Source organism: Phoca vitulina, unplaced genomic scaffold (genome assembly GCF_004348235.1).
Source record: "Phoca vitulina isolate PV1807 unplaced genomic scaffold, GSC_HSeal_1.0 scaffold22, whole genome shotgun sequence".
In the NCBI taxonomy this organism is placed as follows: Eukaryota; Metazoa; Chordata; class Mammalia; order Carnivora; family Phocidae; genus Phoca; species Phoca vitulina.
This window is the reverse complement of record NW_022589725.1, coordinates 25,020,260-25,045,459: the sequence shown is the minus strand read 5'-3', so window position 1 is coordinate 25,045,459 and position 25,200 is coordinate 25,020,260. Positions and strand designations below refer to the sequence as shown.

At 38.2% G+C, this 25,200-nt stretch overlaps 1 protein-coding gene across 1 annotated transcript in view; it reads right to left on the bottom strand.

The window, feature by feature from the left end:
* SPTLC3 (serine palmitoyltransferase long chain base subunit 3) overlaps positions 1-25,200 on the bottom strand; it is a 154,393-nt gene that overhangs the window by 87,255 nt on the left and 41,938 nt on the right. The window contains exons 3-4 of the mRNA XM_032419845.1: positions 16,341-16,495; positions 15,562-15,710 (exon numbers count right to left, since the gene is read on the bottom strand). Of these exons, the coding sequence (XP_032275736.1) occupies positions 15,562-15,710; positions 16,341-16,495 (304 nt within the window). The remainder of the gene's footprint in view (positions 1-15,561; positions 15,711-16,340; positions 16,496-25,200) is intronic.

Here is a 25,200-nt window from a genome sequence, read left to right as displayed (position 1 = left end):
ATCTTTATCAATGCAAATATTCAAGTAAGATATATGTTTAAAAATGGACTCATAATAAACATACTGTTCTGTAACTTGTTTTATTCTCTTAACAATGTATTTTCAGTTTTCAGAAAATTGAAGACTAGGAAGGCATAGAGTTTATCTCAGGCCCTAGCTAGTTAAAGAAGAGAATGAAGATTTGAATCCAAGCAAACTAATTCCAGAGCCTTTGCTCTCAACCACCGTGCTAAGAAACTGCTTTATAATTTTGCATGGTTAAATAACATTATGTTAAACAGATCTACCAAATATATAATCAATTTCCTATTGTTGGAAACTTACTTATTTTTTCCCCAATTTTTACTATTATTAAGCATATTGCATAGATTATTCTAGATCATACATCTTAGAAAACTTACTCAAAATTTTAAGGCAAAATTTCTCAAAACAAAATTGCTGAGTTAAATGGCTTTCTGTTGATACATTTTCAAATTGCCTTCCAATGTACTCTATCAACAGTATATAAGGGTGCCCTTGTCTTTTTTCTTTTCTTTTTTTTTAAGATTTTATTTATTTATTTGACAGAAAGAGAGAGAGCACAAGCAGGGGGAGAAGCAGACAGAGGGAGAAGCAGGCTCCCCGCCAAGCAGGGAGCCCGATGTGGGCCTTGATCCTAGGACCCTGAGATCATGACCTGGGCCACAGGCAGACGATTAACCGACTGAGCCACCCAGGTGCCCAAGGGTGCCCTTTTTTTTATTCCTTTGAAACTATGAGATATTATTATTTTTTAAGGATTTTATTTATTTTTTTGAGAGAGAGGGAACACCAGCAGGTGAAGGGACAGAGGGAGAGGGAGAAGCAGACTCCCTGCTGAGCAGGGAGCCCTATGCAGGGCTGGATCCCAAGACTCTGGGATCATGACCGGAGCCCAAGGCAGACGCTTAACTGACTGAGCCACCCAGGTGCCTCTAATGGGATATTATTTCTTTTTAACTTTTGCCAATTAGGTGAAAAATGGTAACTCTGTGTCTTAATCATTCTTTGATTATTAATTATTATTTTCCACAGGCTCATTGGCCACTTATATTTCTTTTTTTCCCCCTTAATTGTTCATTTGTGTACTGGATCTACTTTTTAATGTAAAATTTTCATTACCTATAACATACATGTAGAAAAGGAAATAAATTGTAAGTATTGAGCCCTATGAAGTTTCAAAAAGTGAACACACACACACACACACACAGATTACTGCATCATAAAAAACCCAACAACAATATAGACAGCACCCAAGAAGTCCCTTTGTTCCCCCTCTGGTCACCATCTACTTCCTCTGAAGGGTAATTACTATCCTATGCATTCTCAGCAGCTATGATATTGCTCCCAAAGTGTTGACAATCTGTTCTTGTAGGAAGGGCAGATAACTTACTATGTATAAGGTACAGATATCCATGACCTACATAAACAGATATATACTTTATCTGCAATATTAAAATATCACAGGAGGGAGAGATAAAGAAAAGCTTGAGAAACATTATACAGTCCAGACTGTGCATGTTTTGCCTCTTGGCTCTCTCAAAATCTTGGCCCACTTCTTAAGTTGTGATGTTCTTTTTCTTCTGATCTGTAAGTCTTTACATGTTAAGAATGTTAACATTTTGTCTTATATTTTGCAAATAACTTTTTCTAATTTTGTTCCTCAACTTTTAACTTTGTTGACATGGTTTTTATGTAGAGAAGTTTAAATGCTTCATTTTGTTGGCTCTTTTCCCTTATGATTTCTGGAAGTGCATTCTCTGGTTCTCTGGAGCATGAGGACACAGGAGACTACTGTCTGAATCAGGCTTGACTAATCTGAAGGGCAAGTAGTTGTGTCTGAGGTTGGAATGGGAACAAGCTGTCTTTCCTCTAACAGGGAAGAGTGCCTGTTTTCCATGGACAAGGGTGGCCTGTGTTGCATGGAGTCAGCCTAGAAGTCATTTCAAATGGATCCCTCCCACTAAGAGGACATACTGCCAGGTAGGGTGACTTAGGTAAGGTGAGTTCCACTGGCAGTCATTATGGGTTATAGAATTGAAGGGTGATTATAAGCGACAAGCTAGAGAAGAGGATGCTGTGGGTGAATGTTTATGTCTCCCCAAAATTCATATTGGAAACCTAATGGCCAAAGCGATGGTAATAGGAGGTGGGGTCTTTGGGAAGTGATTAGGTCATAAAGACGGAGCCTTCATAAATAGGATTAGTGTCCTTATATATAAGGCCCCAGACAGCTGGCTCATCTCTTCCACCATGTGAGGGTACAACCAGAAGTTTGCACCATGGAAAAGGGCCCTCACCTGACCATACTGGCAGCCTCCAGAACTGTGAGAAATGAACTTTGTTGTTTATCACCCAGTCTGTGATATTTTGTTACAGCAGCCTTAAGGGACAGAGAGGTTGCGCACATCAAAGGAGCTACAGCCTGACGATCTTAGCAGGGCCCTAACCAAGGAATGCATACAAGTGCATTTTGTATTTGAATTGTTGAGGTCATTTTACTCTGTTCATTTGTTCATTCATTCATCACTTCCCTTATTCATTCAGTTTCCATTTTACTTAGGTAGTTATTTCTGGTGGTGGTTGTTCTTATTTTTTATATTTCAATCTCAAATGCATTTGCAATTTACACAAGAGGAATTTACTGAGATATAATATGTGAGGTAGGGATCTAACTTATTTCCTTCTGTGATCAGCCAGTTATCATAATACTAAATATGACATAATTGGTCCTTTTCCAACTGATTTCAAAATTGTTCTTATTGTATACTAATGAGTATTCTAAGTTGTGTCTGTCTCTAGACTTCCATTTAGACTACCCACTCCTTCTCCCCATTTATTAATGTCATTGGGATGGTGTTCAACTCACATATTCATTTGAAGAAGTACTGATAGAAATATAACACCAGGTCATTCCCTTCTAGGATTTGTTATCTCAATTTTTTCGAGTCTTCTCTTAAGTCTTTTATGAAAGTTTTATAGTTTTCTTCAAATAGTTTCTAGATATCTTCAATGGAATTCCCTAGGTGTTTGTTAGTTTTGCTCATATTTATTAATAATATAATTTCTCCAATATATCTTCTGATTGCTTATTACTGACTTTACTATATGAATTTTAAAAGTTGCTAAGTCAAGCAGAGAAAGTCAATTATCATATGGTTTCACTTATTTTGGAACATAAAGAGTAGCATGGAGGACATTAGGAGAAGGAAGGGAAAAATGAAAGGGGGGAAATCGGAGGGAGAGACAAACCATGAGAGACTATGGACTCTGAGAAGCAAACAGGGTTTTAGAGGGGAGGAGGGTGGGGGGGATGGGCTAACCCAGTGATGGGTATTAAGGAGGGCATGTACTGCTGGAGCACCGGGAGTTATACAAAAACAATGAATCGTGGATCACTGCATCAAAAACTAATGATGTATGGAGAGAGGAAAGATGGCAGAGGAATAGGGGACCCTATTTCAACTGGTCCCCAGAATTGAGCTGGATATCTACCAGACCACTCTGAGCACCCATGAAACCAGCCTGAGATGTAAGAAGATCTGGATCTCTACAAACAGAATATCGCGGGTGGCTGGTTTTGAGGTACGAAGCAGGAGCCGTGATTCCGCTGGCAGATACCGGAGGATAAACGGCAGCGGGAGGGAGCCTGGCCGTGGGGATCCTACACCACCGGTGAGCGACAGCCTCGCGCTCTGGGGATGGGGCACAGACTTGCAGACCCATAGGGGCGGGGAAAGGACTTTAGGGCAGCCCCCGGGGCGGAAACCTGGAGCAGCGGGGGTCGCGTGGGCGAACTGGGAGTGGCTCCCGGTTTTAGAAGCACAAAGGGCAGAGACGTGTCCCGACCTGGAGGCAGGACTGGGGGCACTGCAGAGGGGTGCACAACCCAGGATGCTGCAGTTATAGCAGCACGGACAGAAACAGAGACAGTGTGGCCTGGAGAGCTCACTGAAGAACAGACTGTGATCTCTCTGCTCTGAGGCAGAGGGTTGGAAACGGTCTCTTCTGCTCTGACTCATGGAAGAGACGCGGAAAGCCGCCAGGGAAAGCCGCCAGAGAACAAAAGCCCCCAAAACTGATTCCCGCTGAGCCCATCCCCCGCCACAGGGGGGCAGGGCAACTCCACCCAAACAGGGTTGCCTGAGTAACAGTGTGGCAGGCCCCTCCTGCAGAAGACAGCCTGGGAAAACAAGAGGCCAGCAACCCTAAGGTCCCTAGAAAACAGGTGCATCTTGCTTGGGTTCTGGTCAATAATTTGGACTCTATACATTCCCTCAAACACCCCTCAACAGAATGACTAGGAGGAGGAGCCCCCAAAATAGAAAAGACTCAGAGATTATGACTTATGCTGTAGATTTACAAATGGATGCAGATATAACCAAGATGTTGGAGATGGAATTCAGGCTAGCAATTGTGAAGACAATGGCTAGAATGGAGAAATCAATTAATGGCAACATAGAGTCTCTAAGGGCAGAAATGAAAGCTGAATTGGCAGAACTTAAAAATGCTATCAATGAGGTCCAATCCAATCTAGATAATCTAACAGCTAGGGTAACTGAGACAGAAGAACGAATAAGTGACATGGAAGACAATATAATAGATAAAAAGGGAAAAGAGGAGGCTATGGAAAAACAACTCAGAATCCATGAAAATAGAATCAGAGAAATAAGTGACACCATGAAGCATTCCAATGTCAGAATAATTGGAATACTGGAGGGGGTGGAGAGAGAGAGAGGACCAGAAGATGTATTTGAGCAAATCGTAGCTGAGAACTTCCCTAATCTGGGGAATGAAACAAACTTTCATGTCCTAGAGGCAGAGAGGACCCCTCCCAAGATCAAGGAAAACAGGCCAACACCCCAGCATGTAATAGTAAAACTTGCAAATCTTAGAACCGAGGAAACCATCTTAAGGGCAGTTAGGGGGAAGAGATTCCTTACGTAAGGAGGAACATCAGAATAATGTCAGACCTATCCACAGAGACCTGGCAAGCCAGAAAGGCCTGGCAAGACATATTCAGGGTACTAAATGAGAAGAACATGCAGCCAAGAATACTTTATCCAGCAAGGCTGTCATTTAGAATGGATGGAGAGATGCAGAGCTTCCACAACCAGCAGAAACTGAAAGAATATGTGACCACTATGCCGGCCCTGCAAGAAATATTAAGGGGGGTTCTATAAAAGGAGAAAGACCCCAAGAGTGATATACAACAGAAATTAACGGGGACAATCTATAAAAACAACATCTTCACAGGCAACATGATGACAATTAATTCATATCTTTCAATAATCACTCTCAACGTGAATGGCCTAAATGCTCCCATAAAACGGCACAGGGTTGCAAATTGGATAAAAAGACAGGACCCATCCATATGCTGTCTACAAGAGACTCATTTTGAACCTAAAGATACATACAGACTGAAAGTGAAGGGATGGAGAGCCATCTTCCATGCCAGTGAACCTCAAAAGAAAGCTGGGGTAGCAATTCTTATATCAGACAAATTAGATTTTAAACTAAAGTCTGTAATTAGAGACACAGAAGGACACTATATCATTCTTAAAGGGTCTATCCAACAAGAAGATCTAACAATTGTAAATATCTATGCCCCCAACATGGGAGCAGTCATATACATAAGCCAACTGTTAACCAAAATAAAGAGTCATATTGATAACAATATGTTAATTGTAGGAGACCTCAATATTCCACTCTCAGCAATGGACAGATCATCTAAGCAGAAAATCAACAAGGAAACAAGAGCTTTGAATGATACACTGGACCAGATGGACCTCATAGATATATACAGAACATTCCACCCTAAAACAACAGAATACACGTTCTTCTCGATCGCACATGGAACTTTCTCCAGAATAGACCACATACTGGGTTACAAATCAGGTCTCAACTGATACCAAAAGATTGAGATTATTTCCTGCATATTCTCAGACCACAATGCTTTAAAACTGGAACTCAATCACAAGAAAAAATTTGGCAGAAATTCAAACCCTTGGAAGCTAAAGACCACTCTGCTCAAGAATGTTTGGGTCAACCAGAAAATCAAAGAAGAACTGAAACAATTCATGGAAATCAATGAGAATGAAAACACATCGGTCCAAAACCTATGGGATACTGCAAAGGTGGTCCTAAGGGGGAAATACATAGCCATCCAAGCCTCACTCAAAAAAACAGAAAAATCCCGAATTCACCAACTAACTCTACACCTTAAAAAACTAGAGAAAAAGCAACAAATGATGCCTAAGCCATGCATTAGAGGAGAAATAATTAAAATTAGAGCAGAGATCAATGAATTAGAAAACAGAAACACAGTAGATCAGATCAACGAAACTGGAAGTTGGTTCTTTGAAAGAATTAATAAGATCGATAAACCACTAGCCAGACTTGTCCAAAAGAAAAGATAAAGGACCCAAATTAATAAAATTATGAATGAAAGGGGAGAGATCACGACTAACACCCAGGAAATAGAAACAATTATTCGAAATTATTATCAACAACTATATGCCAATAAACTGAGCAATCTGGATGAAATGGGGGCTTTCCTGGAAAGCTATAAGCTGCCAAGACTGAAACAGGAAGAAATTGACAACCTGAATGGGCCAATAACCAGTAACGAGATTGAAGCAGTGATCAGAAACTTCCTAAAAAACAGGAGTCCAGGGCCTGATGAATTCCCTGGGGAATTGTACCAAACATTCAAAGAAGAAATAATACCTATTCTCTTGAAGCTGTTTCAAAAAATAGAAACAGAAGAAAAACTTCCAAACTCACTCTATGAGGCCAGCATTACCTTAATCCCCAAACCAGGCAAAGACCCCATCAAAAAGGAGAATTTCAGACGGATATCCCTGATGAATATGGATTCCAAAATCCTCAACAAAATCCTAGCTAATAAGATCCAACAATACATTAAAAGGATCATCCACCACGACCAAGTGGGATTTATCCCGGGGATGCAAGGGTGGTTCAACATTCGCAAATCAATCAATGTGATAGAACATATTAATAAGAGGAGGGAGAAGAACCATATGGTCCTCTCAATTGATGCAGAAAAAGCATTTGACAAAATGCAACAACCTTTCCTGATTAAAACTCTTCAGAGTATAGGGCTCCTGGGTGGCTCAGTCATTAAGCGTCTGCCTTCGGCTCAGGTCATGATCCCAGGTTCCTGGGATCAAGCCCTGCATCGGGCTCCCTGCTCTGCGGGAAGCCTGGTTCTCCCTCTCCCACTCCCCCTGCTTGTGTTCCCTCTCTCGCTGTCTCTCTCTCTCTGTCAAATAAATAAATAAAATCTTAAAACAAAACAAAACAAAACAAACAAACAAACAAAAACTCTTCAGAGTATAGGGATAGAGGGAACATTCTCAAGTTCATAAAATCCATCTATGAAAAACCCACAGTGAATATCATCCTCAATGGGGAAAAGCTGAGAGCCTTTCCCTTAAGATTAGGAACACGTCGAGGATGCCCACTCTTGCTACTATTGTTCAACATAGTACTAGAAGTCCTAGCAACAACAATCAGACAACAAAAAGAAATAAAAGGTATTCAAATTGGCAAAGAAGAAGTCAAACTCTCTCTTTTCGCAGATGGCATGATACTTTATGTGGAAAACCCAAAAGACTCCACCCCCAAATTACTAGAGCTCATAGAGCAATTCAGTAATGTGGTAGGATACAAAATCAATGCACAGAAATCAGTTGCTTTCTTATACACTAACAACACAACTGTAGAAAGAGGAAATTAGAGAAATGATTCCATTTACAATAGCACCAAAAATCATAAGATACCTCGGAATAAACCTAACCAAAGAGGTAAAGGATCTATACTCTAGGAACTACAAAACACTCATGAAAGAAATTGAAGAAGACACAAAAAGATGGAAAAATATTCCATGCTCATGGATCGGAAGAATAAACATTGTTAAAATGTCTATGCTACCCAGAGCAATCTATACCTTCAATGCCATCCCAATCAAAATTCCAATGACAGGGATGCCTGGGTGGCTCAGTTGGTTAAGTGTCTGCCTTCAGCTCAGGTCATGATCCCGGGGTCCTGGGATCGAGTCCCACATCGGGCTCCCTGCTCCATGGGGAGCCTGCTTCTCCCTCTGCCTCTCTCTCTCTGTCTCTCATGAATAAATAAAATCTTAAAAAAAAAAAAATTCCAACGACATTTTTCAAAGTGCTGGAACAAACAATCCTAAAATTTGTATGGAATCAGAAAGACCCCGAATCACCAAGGAAATATTGAAAAAGAAAAACAAAGCCGGGGGCATCACGTTGCCCAATTTCAAGCTATATTACAAAACCGTGATCACCAAGACAGCATGGTACTGGCACAAAAACAGACATATAGACCAATGGAACAGAATAGAGAACCCAGATATGGACCCTCAACTCTATGGTCAAATAATCTTTGACAAAGCAGGAAAAAACATGCAATGGAAAAAAGACAGTCTCTTCAATAAATGGTGCTGGGAAAATTGGACAGCCACATGCAGAAGAATGAAACTCGACCATTCTCTAACACCATGCACAAAGATAAACTCAAAATGGATGAAACACCTCAATGTGAGACAGGAATCCATCCAAATCCTAGAGGAGAACATAGGCAGTAACCTCTTTGACATCGCCCACAGCAACTTCTTTCAAGATACATCTCCAAAAGCTAGTGAAACAAAAGCAAAAATGAACTTTTGGGACTTCATCAAGATAAAAAGCTTCTGCACAGCAAAGGAAACAGTCAACAAAACAAAGAGGCAACCCACAGAATGGGAGAAGATATTTGCAAATGAAACTACAGATAAAGGGCTGGTATCCAAGATCTATAAAGAATTTCTCAAACTCAACACCCAAAAAACAAATAATCAAGTCAAAAAATGGGCAGAAGATATGAAAAGACACTTCTCTGAAGAAGACATACAAATGGCTAACAGACACATGAAAAAATGTTCATCATCATTAGCCATCAGGGAAATTCAAATCAAAACCACATTGAGATACCACCTTACACCAGTTAGAATGGCAAAAATGGTCAGGGAAAGAAACAACAAATGTTGGAGAGGTTGTGGAGAAAGGGGAACCCTCTTACATTGTTGGTGGGAATGTAAGTTGGTACAGCCACTTTGGAAAACAGTGTGGAGGTTCCTCAAAAAATTAAAAATAGAGCTACCCTATGACCTAGCAATTGCACTACTGGGTATTTATCCCAAAGACACAGATGTAGTGAAAAGAAGGGCCATATGCACCCCAATGTTCATAGCAGCAATGTCTGCAATAGCCAAACTGTGGAAAGAGCTGAGATGCCCTGCAACAGATGAATGGATAAAGAAGATGTGGTCCATATATACAATGGAATATTACTCAGCCATCAGAAAGGATGAATACCCAACTTTTACATCAACATGGATGGGACTGGAGGAGATTATGCTAAGTGAAATAAGTCAAGCAGAGAAAGTCAATTATCATATGGTTTCACTTATTTGTGGAACATAAGGAATAGCATGGAGGACATTAGGAGAAAGAAGGGAAAAATGAAGGGGGGAAATCAGAAGGAGAGATGAACCATGAGAGACTATGGACTTTGAGAAACAAACTGAGGGTTTTAGAGGGGAGGGGAGTAGGGGGATGGGTTAGCCCAGTGATGGGTATTAAGGAGGGCACATATTGCATGGAGCACTGGGTGTTATGTGAAAACAATGGATCGTGGATCACTACATCAAAAACTGATGATGTATTGTATGGTAACTAAAATAACATAATAAAATAAAATAAAAAAATAAAAAAATAAAAGTTGGTCTACATGCGGTAGGTTTTTATTAAGTTTTTTATTGGATATTTATTATTTCTAATAAATTTTTGATTATTCAAATATGTAAATTGAAAGAAAGTAGACCCAAGCTCTGTTCTTCCTGCTCAGCTCCCTCTCATATTGATGGTGGCCCCATGAAGAGCCCCGGCAGAGGTCTCCTTTGCTCCTCACAGATCACAGTTTGAAAACCAGAGCGGTGAACAATCAGATTATCTACAAATAATAGTTTACCTCTTATTATGCCTATACTTCTAATTATGTCACATGGTAGTCATTCAATAAATATTTATCGACTTAAAGAATGAAAAATGAAATTATGTTGTCTAGTACTTCCACAGGTTATTAAAACGGTGGATAAACGCATCTTCACCTTTTTTTCTGACTTTAAGTGAAAGTTTCTAGTATCTCATCACAAAATATAGCACAGTCTCTTTGTTTTTATTTTTAATTTTTTTTATTAACATACAATGTATTATTTGTTTCAGGGGTACAGGTCTGTGATTCATCAGTCTGACATAATTCACAGCGCTCACCATAGTACAGTCTCTTTGTTTGAAGTAGGTGTTTTTATTGCATTCTGGAATCTCCTATTTTTATTCTATTAAAATTTGTATTAGGAACGGATACTGAATTTTATAAATGCTTTAGTGTCACCTATCAAGATAATCATATGTTTTCTTCTAGGATTATTCAATGTTATGAATTGCCTTATTATTGAGCTAACTATCCTCATAGTTACTGAAATGAACTACTTGATCATGGTATCTTGTTTTTTGAGTACACTGTTTGATTTGTAATGTCCATTCCTTAATACGTTTTTTCACTAAGTGCTTGTTTGTCAAATTTTGTTCAGCTGTTGCCAACTCTGGTTGCCGCTCACCGAAATCACCTCTAGTGACTTATTAAAACACAGTTGCCTCAGCCCAATAGAAATTATTCTTCTCTAATTAATAAGTTTCTGTTTTTATTTTTAATAATTCAATACTTTTGCTTACCTTTTACTCCTTACTGCATGGGTAGCTTAGTTTGCTAGCTTCAGTCTTTCTTCTTTAGTAAAGTAAGACTATATATTTTCCTCTGATTACACAACTAGCTGGGCCCTATGGTGTTCTCACAGTTGTTAGTTTCTAAATATGATGTAAATGTAATTTCATTTCCCTTTTGATTCAAGAGTCTCTTAGGAAAGGCCTTTAAAACCTTCCAGAGATTTTTTAAAAAGGAACTGTTTCTAATTTTATTATTTACTTTTAGCTTTAGTTCACTGTGATCCAAGAATGTGACTTATGTAAATTCCACTTTTTGGAATCTAATGAGGTTTTCTTTGTGGCATAAAATATAGTAAATTTTTGTGAAAATTCACTAGGTATTTTAAAAGATGAAGTATACTGGTAATATGTTTTAAGGCTCTTAATTCAATATATAAATATTAAATGGAAGTCAGTAATTGCATTGTTAGTGTCCTTTATGTTTTATATTTTCCTTTCCTCCTTCACTTCCTCCTTCCTTCCTTCCTCCTCCCCTTCCTTCCCTCCCTCCCTCCTTCCTTACTACCCTCCTTCCTTACTCCCCTCCTTCCTTACTCCCCTCCCTCTCCTTTCTTCCTTCCTTCCTTCCTTCCTTCCTTCCTTCCTTCCTTCCTTCCTTCCTCCCTCCCTTCCTTCCTTCCTCCTTCCCTCCCTTCCTTCTTTCCTTCTTTACTTTTCAAGGACTGGAAGGTACTTTGTGGTCTCCTATCACTATTTTATTTGTCTTGCTTTTGTTTATAATCAGCCTGTAGAATGTTAAATTGACCCACATGATTTTCAAAGCCTCTCATAATTCATTCTCCTAATTTCCAGGTATACAGAAAAATAACAGCCATCGATGTCTGCACTGTGTTACTTGATGCATAGAGGATATAGGACTTGAATCTGTCTTCATTATGGGCTCTCCACATAATTTTTATAACGTGAGTCTCTTCCTATGTTTAATAACAACCAATAACTTTAAGCTAATCTTCTGCTTTCCTTTTTGTTTGCATTTGTACCACACATTTATGTTGTTTGTTTATTTTTTAAAGTTTCAGCTTGTTCTTTATTTTTTGGCTTAATATGAAGAAGAACAAGCAATTATGCATTTACTTTGCCTCAGGGGCTGCTGCATTACATTTTTCATTGTCTAACCAACATATTCAAACACCTTCCACATACAGAAAAATTAAATAGTTTTTTTTTCAGATAAAGAAATTCAAAGAAATTCAAAAATTCAAAGAAATTCAAAGATCAAAATTATGTGGAAATACCTTGCATAATGGAGATATTACTGATTATTGTTTTCTGTTAATACTCAGACATCATGAACAATTCTCAATCCTGGTGCTGAAAATCTAAAAATCCATGTAATTTTAGAATCTGTGAACAGTTATTCAAGTGATTTTGCAGCTAAAAATCTGGAAGCAAGCCACCTTAAAAAGAGGATATTGAGCAGCATTCTCTTCAACTTTTGATAAGCTGTTCAGTCTAGAGTTCACTAGTTCACAACGTAATATCACACACAACAATACTCAAAGATTTCTAATCTTTCACAGCACATTAAGAAAGTTATTAGGAAAAACTAGGCTGTAATTACCAAAGATATGACATATGGCACACAATTTGAAGGAGACAGCCCAGATCAAGGAGAATTCTAATAAAAATGCACCCATGAATATAGAGGATAAGAATTAAAAATGTGTCAGGCATTTTAAATGGTTGATTATGACTCCAAATTTCCATTTCACTCTGCCTCATATTTAGGATATCAAAAAAATGCACCATCCCTTCCATCAGCCTATGGAAAGTTAAATTGACCACGAGACAGTCAAAGCCTCCCTTAATTCTGTATGCCAGTATTTTTTAGTTGTACATGAAAATAACAGCAGCACATCATTCCACATGTTAAAAACAGCATTTGCAATTCTGTATGTATGTTTCTGGAAATGTTTCATTCCTTACAGCTCAGCTGTATTTCAGGCTCAGTCCTAGCCTTTGCAGATGCAGACTGGACACACAACTTTATTCTAGAGCTCTTTGTTTGTTGTGCTTTTTATTGAACTGACTTCCCTCTTGGGCACTGAGTTCATTTTAGCGGTGGTTGCAGCAGGGAGGCGAGAACCAGATGTCTGGCTGGGACTTACCTTTCTACTTTTCATCCTTAGGAATAACTTAAATTTACTTGTATTTGTTTGTGATTAAAGCATGTAGCTGAGTTTGGGTTTTTGGCAAAATCTCAGTCCTTTTCTTTCAGTGGGCAAATATGTTCTTCTCACATATTTTTGGCCAAGATACTGTGTGTGGTCTTCTATCCTTTCACTGTGCTTTAAATACTTCCTCTTGATTTCTTTTTTGTTTAATTTCCTATTTTGTAATATGATTTTTGTGTGTTTTTCCCTCCAGAACATTGGAAACTATTTTTAAAAGCTCTGGGAAAGTACTCAAGTGATTAAATGTTCCTAAACTTTTACTTTGGGCTCCTCAAGGAGCATTTTTGGTTGTTAAATTGGTAAGTCTCTATATTCTCAAATTTTCACTGACAGTCCACTGGCACTGTTCAACATTTTCTTAAGACTAGATAGCTTATGCTTTCTAAAAGTTATTTGTATGTCTTGAAATAAGTGGCATTCAAAATTATGCTACTAATTCTTGTATGCTATGCTAAGGTTACTGCTTATGTTGCACAATACTTTAAAATGCACCCCATTTACTTCTTTATTTTCTGACTGCTCATATCCATCCTTGTTATCAATTCTTCTGTTTGCTTAAAATTAGTGTGGGTGGCTTCTATTTTGCTCTCTTACTGTTTCCTTGAAAACTGTTAAAATCTTCCTGGAGCTTGAGCCAGAGACTAAGTGAAGCAGGTAAATATTAAAAGTCTAGCCATTCAGAAGGCTGAGGAAGTGGAGAAAGAACTTAGGCTGCAGGCAGTTGAAACTATGATTTTCGTCTCTGCCTGGCTTCTCTGGTTCATTGAGTCTGCAGAATCAGGAACTCCTATTATCTGGCTTCCATAGGAAGGAAACCATTGTCTGTATCAGGTTTGGCTTCTGCTGGCTGTGACTGAGGAGGGTTCAACAATCCTGGTGTTGGGTGTCACCAGCACCAGAGGAAATGTCCCCAAAGCTTACTGATTCCATGTCTTTTTGACTGGGGGTAGTCTTCCAGTCTCTGCCCCATCCCAAATGGGGTATCATGGATGACCCAGTTCTGCTAAGTGAAGTAGAACCTTCCTTCTGCATTCTGCTCATATCTGCAGCCCTCCTGCCTCAAAATGAATATAAGTAAGATGCCTTTCTTAAGAAATCTGGTCAACCACTTATAAACTCGGGAGCTTTCGCTAAATGTTAACTGAATGTATGGATTAAAAAAGTTACTTTGTTGAACTTAAATTGTTCTTTGTTGCATGGGTTTTTAATGCTCTTTTGTCAACTGGATATCTAAGAGGGGCACGTGACTCATTTTTCATTAATGGTCAATCCCTTTTTAGTAGATTTACCTTGGGTTCTTAAGTTTAAGAACCTATGACATGGTAAACCATGCATATATCATTCTGGGTGGGAAACTGCTGTCTTAGGAGAAGCTAGCTAGACTGGGAGTTAGTATGATTAACAAGCCACTGGGGGGACATCACTTAGTCACTATGATCCTATTTTTTCCTCTAGAAGATGAAATAACATCGCCTGTGCTGTCTCCTTGAGCAGAGGACTTTTGTGAGGAATAAATGAGATGACATATAAGAAAACACTGTGTCAGGAATAGCAAGACACTCTATAGGAGGAAGCTTGCATCACTCTTTCTCCCTGAGGTGGAGAGGACCAGAAGTTTCCTTCTCACAGATTTCACTCCTTTGAATAAGAGAAAAATGTTTCAGCTAAAAGAGAAACAAATAGGCAGTCTGTTTCACCTTGCCCATTCATTCATCATTCACTCATTCATTCAACATGACAGACAACAAGGCCAATTCAATCCCTCCCTTCGTGAAGCTTATGTTTTAGTAGCAGTGATGGGCAATATCCAAATACAAAAGTAAGATCAGTGATGGACAACATTAGAAAGAGCAAAATCTAAACAAAAAGTTGTTCAATGGATATACAATTTCAGTCATGCAAGATGAGTAAGTTCTAGAGATCTGCTGTACAACATTGTGTCTATAATTAATACTACATTGTGCACTTTAAAAATTCATTGAAAGGGTAGATGTCATGTTAAGTGTTCTTACCACAAAAAGCAGGGACACAAAGAAACTTTCCAAGGTGATGGACATGTTTATTACCTTGATTGCGGTGATAGTTTCAGAGCGTATTTATATGTCTAAGCCCATCAAATTGTATAAATTAAGTAAGTACAGTTTTTAACAATATCAGTTATACTTCACTAAAGCTGTTTAAAAAAAAAAAAAGTGTGGGAAGGATCCAGAAAAGGGCCAGATGGAAGAGGCACAGTAGTTGCTATTTTAGGTAATATGGTCTAAAGAAAGATCTCTTTTTATTTTTTCTGGAGAATTAAAACCTGTAATTAATAAACTGCCTGGCAAGAGCATAATATTTGAAATTTCCAAAAAGACCTTCAGATACCTTTCTCATTTTGCAATTTATAACAGCTTTTTGAGGTACACAGTCTAGATATGGTCTAGGTTTGAGAAGTTGCCACAAAGAATCTGAGGCCCAGCTGGACAAAATTTCAAAATGGTGAACATACATACCCATTTCATGTCTGGTGCTGGCCACACCTAAGCCATACTCCTCTAAAACATCCTTTACTGTCCTCATAGATTCATCGTAACTAGCAGCCAGGCCAAGGAAGTTATATGAGCCCATGTTGATGACATCTTTGATGATTCTTCCAGTGAACCTGCAGAGAGAAGACCACAAAGGGCTTTCTCATTTAACATCATCCTAGTGCCCCATAAAAGACTCTTACAAGGAGATCTTGGGTCTGTCCCCAATCATATACTTTCTTTTTCCTTTCTGATGTGAATTGCTGTCAACACAAAATGGTCTGCCCTTGGAAGACAGTAACCCCAAAAAGAAGCTGGGCAGAGCATTGGAAAAAGGTATCACAAGCCATGGAGTATTATTTAGCCCTGGTTTTCCTTGGGTGCTCACTTCTGTGATACCTGTGTTCTTGTTAAAATTCCAGCAAGAACTTTCTAGGTGAGGAAGAGCCATGATCATCACTGTCTCCTTCAGCAAGAAGTAGGGGGGTATAATTTGTCAATAAGGCTGAAAAGGCTCTTCCTGGCTGGCTCTGTGTATCCTGCACTTTCTGACACAGGCTTTATTTTAATCTAACATAGCCACCCTTGGCAGCTGAATTACCGTGACTTCCTTCACTGGAATTATGAGGGCTTGCAAAGGGTTCAGTGATGGAAGACCAGCAAATTCCATGGTTTGGTGTTCATCATTTCTGTAATTTGGTGCCCATGCTAGGATTCCTGGGAAGGATTTCTTTCAACCAAGCCCCTCCAGTAGGCTGCCTCACCTAAATGTCCAGTTGTAGTCATCCGACACCCTCTCCATCACATCAAACCGAGACCCTGGGGCACTGCAGATGGGCCGGTTCCAGTTGTCTCTGATTCTCATGTACAGGTTCCGCGTGTAAAAATTCTCAAAGTTTTGATAAAGCGGCACAAAATCCTGTTACAACAGAGGCAGTAGTTTATCTTTGGTCGCCTGCTTTTTGTATTTTATTTGCAATTGAAGGCTGGAAGAGCCATGCAAATAGTCCACCTGCAAATAGTTTTGGTGCAAGGGCCTATAGGTAAGGGGACATGTGGGTCCACAAAGAACTCTGTGAGGCCTCCATCCCTAAAGAACTTACATTTTAGAGGAAGGAAGTAAAAAATATGGCACAGAAAGGTAGCAAAGATAAAGGCAACACAAGATAAGTCCCCAAATGAGTGGTGGACCCAATGAATCCCCGCAGGATTCCATCTGAAAAGTAACAATAGATGTGTATGTCAAAGGAGTTTAGCTGGAGAAAAGTGGTTGGATGATAATTGGTCTTAACTTTTTTGAACGTGAATATCCCCACTCATGTTTTTAGAAATGTGGATGAACTTGATCTTGGACCTATTGGCAAAACTCTTGGCAGTTGGCTGGCTGTCATATAGCCGAGGGCCTAGAAACTGAGTTGATGAACTTGTGGAGGCACCTGGCTTCTCCCACAGTTGAAGTAACAGTGCTGTTCTGCTGTATAAAATGTAAGCCATGCTTAAGGGGTTTGCAATCCAGCTGAGGCTCAAAGCAAAACATAATCTAACTTTTGGTCATCTAACTCTTAATAGTACAAGGCAGAAAATACAAAACCTTGGTCTAAGCCAAGTACTTTGGGCATTTGCAAGATTAGAATGAGAGGGAGAGTCACATCTTGCTGGAGGAATCAAGGTAGCTCTACCTAGGAGGGGTCTTGAAGCTGGGCACTGAAGGTGGAATGAGATTGCTTTGGGCAGGAATGCTTGGAGAGGGCACTCAGGCTGAATGGGTCTGTGCTGGAAGTGTAGGGTGTTTTTGAGGAGAATGAGTAAAAATAAAACATAAGGCAGATCTTGTCACTCTGCTCTAATCTATAATGGCTCCCACCCCACTACTATTCCCTGTGGTGTGTTAAGGTGGCAATATCCAGTTGGGCACAGAAAGTGGGACCTTTAAGGGTCTGGATGAAGAACTCACACATTATCCTGGACTCAATAGGGAACCACTGAATAACCAGGAGGGAGCTTTCTTATTCTCCCATCCTTTTTGAGTTCTTCGGTCTCCTTCCTATTATGGAATAGAGCTAATTTCCTGAGGGAACAAGGAGGACCAGGGCTAAGGCTTTGTGGAAGACCTTCTTGTGCTACTGGTTTGGCTTACTCATCTCTTGAGCTGATCCATTCCAGAGGAAAATATATAGAATCTGCAGGCTTTGGTGGCTGGTGGTTGCATCCAAGCCACAGTCTGTTTTGCCACATCATTAGGTTTTCAATGGCAATGGCATCATTTCTGGGGAGGGAGTTGTGATTATCTTTAAAAAAGAATGTTTATAACCACAACCCCAGCGCATAACTGGGGACTATCTATTGCATGCAAATTTGGAGGATGAAAAGGGCAACTTTACTGGTTACATCTGTAAGTTGAAAATTTCATACCAAATGTATTTGTCCTCCAATAGCTAAGTATCCTGATAGAAGTTTTAGTAAGATTTAAAGCTACAAAATTATGATAATTATATCTGTTTATGTTCTAAGAGGGAAATGGACATATTTTTGAGACAAAAGGAGATTGTATAATTTTAGGAAAATCTTTTCCAAATGATTTCTTCTTCTTCTTTTTTTTTTTCAAATTGCTTACTGACTTAGGGATTACTCCATATCCCCAAATGTTATTTGTGTCCTTCTATTTCTAATTTCTTATTCCTTAATTGAAATGACATATAAATTCATACTATCAAGAAAAAATAGAGAAGTAGGTCTGTAAATACTATTTTTAGACTCTGAATGGAATTTTAGTTTTAGATTTTTTTGAGAAATCTTACTCAAAATAAAGTTAACAGTTGGTTTAGGAAAAACACTTGGCTTTAGGTAGGAAAACCAAAATACTATGTCTACAATATTAAAACAAAATTAATTTTTTTAAAAAAATTATTTATTTATTTATTTGCTAGACCCTGAGAATGAGAGAGCACAAGCAGGGGGAATGGCAGAAGGAGAAGCAGAAACAGAGCAGGGAGCCTGATTCCGGGCTTGATCCCAGGACCTTGGGATCAAAACCTGAGCCGAAGGCAGATGCTTAACTGACTGAGCCATGCAGGTGCCCCCCCAAAATTAATTTTAACATAGAACCACAAGATGCACAGGATACCAGGGCATGGGGGACATAGATGTTGTAGAGTTCAAGCACCCATTTGACATGTGAGGAAAATCAGACCCAGCAAGGTGAGTGACTTGAACTCTGGCCAGCCTCTGGCTTCATTCACTTTCCCAGCAGTCGTTTCAGAGTGACTTCAGGCTGGCACCTTCCCCACTTGTGCAAGCTTCTCTCCAAAACTCCAGTTAAAACAAAAACCATGACCCACAATATGGAAAGCTAAGGCCAACAGTTTGCCAGACCATGGAGGAATGTCCACTCATCTTTAGGAACTTGGCAGTTACTTGAGGAAACAACTTAGGGCATTTCATCATTGAACCTCATAAAGATATGCTATCATGGCCTCTTGAGGGAAGGTGAGAAAATACTCCATCTTGCCCAAACTTTCTGGCTCCTGGCTCAGAGATCCAGATTTTCTATCTATGAGGAAATGGGCAGCCAGCTTTTTATTGAGACAAATGCTTTGAGGGCAAGATACAGGGATTCTAACTTATTCTGTGGGATCAGAGAAGACTTTGTAGTAGGGAATGATCTTCATTTCAATATAATTTTTTAGTAATTAAGTACCTGAAACTTCTCTGTCAAAGGGATAGGCCAGTTCTTTTTTTTAACCATGCAGAGCCATTTCTTTGTGAGTGGTGTGAGTTCTAACCCAGATCTGAAACACAAGTTCAGCAGTCTATGTGTCCCTGAGAGGGAACTACTTAGAATTCAAGGTCTGGTTTGGGTAAGAATTGCCTTCTTTTGCGGCATTGTCCTGCTCTTCCTCTGCACTTGTGACGCTTCCTGCCTCTGCATGGGTGTATTTTCACCCCACCCCATTCCTTTGAGTACCAGTGAGGTTTCTTCAGGAGCAGTCAACACCTTCCGAAGGTCAATGTCCTCTAATGTCAGGTAAGCCTCCCACAGCATTTTCGTTATACCAGAAAATGAAACTGGACTAGATATTGCAAAAACAGGAGCATTGCAAGAGGACATACCTTTATCTATCTGTAGATACAACTTGTCACTTGGCCTACTCACTATCTTTATTTTTCTTCCTGACACAAATGGCTAGATGTGAGAGTGAAACTTGGGCCATAAGGACAAAATTGTTTTGGAGGGTGGGGTGTAGGAGGGTTGAGCAAAATCTAAAAATGCAGCCACAAAAATGTCTTTGTTTCTACTGCAATATGACAATCTTTCTTTTTCCACCTTTAAGCTTGTAGGATACTTTATAATTTTTCAAGTGTTATACATATTTCTATCCAATGTTTATAGACGAATCAGTGGAAAGTCAGAAAATTTGACTGGACAAATTGGGAATTACAGTTCTAAAACCAGTGCTCTTTTCAATAACCATGCTACAGGGCTAGGTGTTTATAAGGAAGTGAAGAGAACATATCTATGGCTCATTGTGAAAAAATACTGCCAAATTTGGAAGGATGCTCCTTTTTATTTGATTTAAATACCTGCTTATTCAGTAGGAAATAGAATCATGAATTTGTAGAGAGAGAAAAAATCATTATCTAACACCAGTTACTAATTTTTGCTCATATTAACACTTGTTTTCACCTACACTTCTGTTCTCACCTAATATTTCATTTTATGTCATTATTTCCTTTTGGGAACAGCCATTTCTCCTATCAGGGTTGAGCTCTGAATAATAATAAAATATGTTCATGTTTTCTTTATTGTTGGAAAAGACAATGTATCATAAACAGTTCTTTGTAGTATGAGAAGCACAAAGTCAAGATGGCTAAGTTTAAGTCTGTTAAGAAAATAGAGGGAGATTTGAGGGCGCCTGGGTGGCTCAGATGGTTAAGTGTCTGCCTTCGGCTCAGGTCATGATCCCAGGGTCCTGGGATCGAGTCCTGCATTGGGCTCTCTGCTCCTTGGGAGCCTGCTTCTCCCTCTGCCTCTCTCTCTCTCTCTCTCTGTCTCTCATGAATAAATAAATAAAATCTTTAAAAAAAAAAAAAAGAAAATAGAGGGAGATTTGAATAAAAATGGTAGACCCAGTGCTTGTAAGTATTCTACCACTCATCTAAAAGTCCTCTGAACTGACAAAAGATGTTTAAGAAACAAAATAAATTTATAAATGCCTATAAAGACAATCGAGAGTATCATTACTGAATCAGAAATATTGAAGCATCACAAAAGATAGAACACAAATAAGATCTGATCAATGGAGAAGTAAAACCATAGGATACCATAATTCTAAAACATTTGCTGTGAAGATTGGTGTGGACGTAAGCTAACTGTAGGGGAGTTTAAAGCTAAGAGCCAATAACCATAAGAAGTTGATAGTCAGGGTGATTAAGTGAGGAGCTAGATCTCTTTGTCCTCTTTTTATTGTGTTAATAAGTAAGAAGCAGTTGTGTTGTCCACAGGACAAATCACCTTGCTAGGCACCAGGAACGGAATGGAAGAGCAATGTCCCAATGTAGAGAAATGGGGAGTCCACATTGCAAGAACACAAGCTACTGGTCTTGGCAACTCCTTCCATTTCCCTTCTTCAATCACTCAAGATAGGTGAATATGTAGGAAAATAAGGATTCTTAAATAAAAAAAGAAATTAACATAAAACAAAGTGTCAGTGCTATTTAAGGAAAATTAGCATAAGAGGTACCAAATTCAACAAGCAGAAGAACTAACATCTAGTGAAAAGACTTAATAGAGCAAAGAGAAAAAGAATTTAAAATATATTTGTCTTTTGAGACAAACAACAGAACAATGCATCTTTTAAAAAGATCAACAGTTCAAAGTATATTGGACAGCTGAAAAGCAAATTAATAAGCCCAGGATAGCAATTGACTAAGTTTTCCAGGACATGATGAGAAAGGATAGAGAAAAAAATATGAAGGAAGTCAAGAGATATGTAAGACAGATTCAGATGATCCAATATCTCTCTAATGGGAGTTGCAAGATTGAAAAAAAGGAGGATAAGAAGGAGAAGTGCAAGAGGAGGAAAAAAAAAGTTTAAAAAGATGGAGGAGGAGGGGTGAGGGGAAATTCCAGAAAGGAAGAAAGATTTGAATACTAAGGTGTAAATGATCTACTGAGTACTGGTTAAATTTCACATCTCCGGTGATAAAGAGGAAAACCTCAAGTGTTTTCAGAGAAGGAAGAAAGGCAGTTTACATACAAGGGAATAAGAAATGGATTGCTTCAGACTTTTGTAGGTGACAATGGTAAAAAAGATTATGAAGGAAAATGATTTTGAACTTAGAATCCTCTACTCAACCAAGCCAGCAATCAAATGAGAAAGCCACATAAAAACATTCCAATATATGTAAAGAGTCATGAGTTTAACTTCCACAGACCTTTTCTGTAATAATTGAGCATGTACCTCACAAAACAAACAATGAAATAACTAAGGAGGAAGAGGAGATGCCAGGAAAAGTAATGAGTGAACAAACTGATGGGCTATAGTTTAACCCAAGTAGTTTTATATATGAGGTATAAAGAAACAGAATCTAAAAATTAATAAACAAATGATATCTTGGAAAATGGGTATGTGGGTGAATGAAATATTATTAAATTCTTCTCCTGGTCTGGGGAAGATTCTCTTCACTAACTGTATCTAAATTCTTTATATATGTGTTAAATATTAAAAAAGAACCATTAAAAAAATAGCAGGGAGAAATGCTATATACAACTTCCTAACAGTGACAAGGAGAAAAAACATGCAGAACAAAGAAAATTCAATCAAATGTATCAAAGGTATTGAAAGGAAAAGTGCTTAAAATTAAAAAAAAAAAAAAACAGAAAATGTAAATATTAAATGTAAAGGCAGGAATAAGTTTAAACACATGAGTAATTAAAGTATTAGGTTTAACCATAAGGAGTTGCCAATGTTTGTTTTTGACCTACAAAAACAGCAATTTCCTTTTTTTTTTTTAAAGATTTTTATTTATTTATCTGACAGAGAGAGAGAGAGAGAGACAGGAGAGAGAGAACACAAGTAGGGGGAGTGGGAGAGGGAGAAGCAGGCCTCCCGCCGAGCAGGGAGCCCGATGCGGGGCTTGATCCCAGGACCCTGGGATCATGACCTGAGCCGAAGGCAGCCGCTCAACCAACTGAGCCACCCAGGCGCCCCAAAACAGCAATTTCCTCTGGTTCAAGAAAGTAATTGTTCATAGCTTATATTATTTTATTAAAACACAGAAGCTTTCATATTTGATTTAAAATAAATCTATATGCTGCGTATAAGAGGGCTATATTTTCTGAAAGTGATGAAGACTGAAATAGAGATGACTGGTGAAGAAAAAGCAGATGTATAAATATTCATATCAGACATGACAGAGTGCAAGGTAAAGTAAGATAAATGGAACAAATCCACCAAGAACTGTAAGAGCCATAACCCATGTATCTGACAGTTACACTGAAACACATAAGAAAAAGAAAAACTAACAAATCCATAATCACAGTGGAAGACATTAACACACATTTTTCAGAAATTTTAAGTGTGAGAAGACAAAAAATAAGTAAGTCTAGAGGATCCAAATTACATAGTTAGCAGGTTTGTTCTAATAGACTTAAAAAGACAATGTTCAGTTTTTCATGGCACGCATGGAAAATTACAAGAAATTCCAATACAACTATCTGAGAAGCTGTGGCAACTAAGGAGAGATATTCATTAAGGTGGTAGCCTTTGGAATTAAAATATGAAAATATCAATAGCTTTCAGATATGCCATCAATAACTAATTAGAATATGGGATAGAGAAAAAAGATAATATTCAAATAGTACCACCATCAAAAATTCATACCCAAATAATGATCGTAAAAGGAAATATAAGACCTTAGAATAAAGAAAATTATAAAATTTTATTAAAGGACATGAGAAATACCTAAATAAATAGAGAGACATATCATGTTTCTAAATGGGAAGACTAAATATTATTAAATGTCAAATTTTCCAAAGTTAACCTATACCTATAGATTTAATAATATATATTAACAATTAAAATGGTAACAGTTTCTTTAAAAAAATTCAATGCCTGACAAGCTAATGCTAAAGTGTACACAGAGAAAAAATCTTTAAGAATTACCTAAAAACTTCCAAATTTACCTAAAAAATAGACAGAGATCAGTAATTCAAATCAGTGGGTAAAAATTCAATTAATGATATTGAGACAATTTAAAACTCTCTTTTAAAAAAGAAAGTCCTCCTCACGTGAAAAGATGCTCAACATTACTCATCTTCAGGGAACTACAAATCAAAATCACAATGAGATACCACGTCACACCTGTCAGAATGGCTAAAATTAATGAGTCAGGAAACAGCAGATATTGGTGAGGATGTGGAGAAAGGGGAATCCTCCTACACTGTTGGTGGGAATGCAAACTGGGGCAGCCACTCTTGCAAACAGTATGGAGGTTCCTGAGAAAGTTAAAAATAGAACTATCCTATGACCCAGCAATTGCACTACTAGGTATTTACCCAAAAGATACAAAAATACTGATTTGAAGGGGCACATGCACCCCAATGTTTATAGCAGCATTATCAACAATAGCCAAATTATGGAAAGAGCCCAAATGTCCATTGATTGATGAATGGATAAAGAAGATGTGGTACACACACACACACACACACACACAGGGATATTACTCAGTCATCAAAAAGAATGAAATCTTGCCATTTGCAATGGAGCTAGCATGTATTATGCTAAGCAAAATAAGTCAGTCAGAGTAAGACGTATACCATCCAATTCACTCATATGTGGAATTTAAGAAACAAAATAGATGGACATAGGGGAAGGGAAAAAAAGAGAGGAAGGCAAACCACAAGAGACTCAACTAGAGAATAAACTGAGGGTTGCTGGAGGGGAGGTGGGCAGGGGAGGAGCTAAAAGGGTGATGAGTATTAAGGATGGCACTTATGTTGAGCACTGAGCATTATATGTAAGTCATGAATCACTAAATTCTACTCCTGTAACTAATATTACACTATATGTTAACTAACTAGAATTTAAATAACTTTTTAAAGTCCTCCGACCTCACACAGCACATAGAAATAAGTTCTAAGTGAATTTATGAATTAATGTGTAAATACATCACAGATCATAAAAGTACTGAATGAAATTGTAGGAAAATTTGTTTTAACTTTAAGATGAAAAAAATGCCTTCCTAAACATGATGAACTGTCCCTCCCCAAAGAGCAAAAACTAACAATAAGGAAAACAAAAAAAAATGTCTGATACATACGACTTAAAAATTAAAAATGTAAATATGGATAAATAGAACATAGAAAAAATTAAAAGCCAAGAAACAGAATTAGAAAAATACCTAAAATTATTTAATAGACAAATTAGTCATAGATGGATATATAGAAAAAGCTCCTCTAAATCAGTGAGAAAAAAAAATTTAATAAAATCAAGAGCAAGAGATATGAATAGGCAATTCAAGAAGAGTAAGTATAAAGTACTAATAATCATATGAAAAGAAGCTCAGTCTCCCTGTTAATCAGGAAAATGCAAATTAAGACAAGAACAAAAAATGTTCATCTAT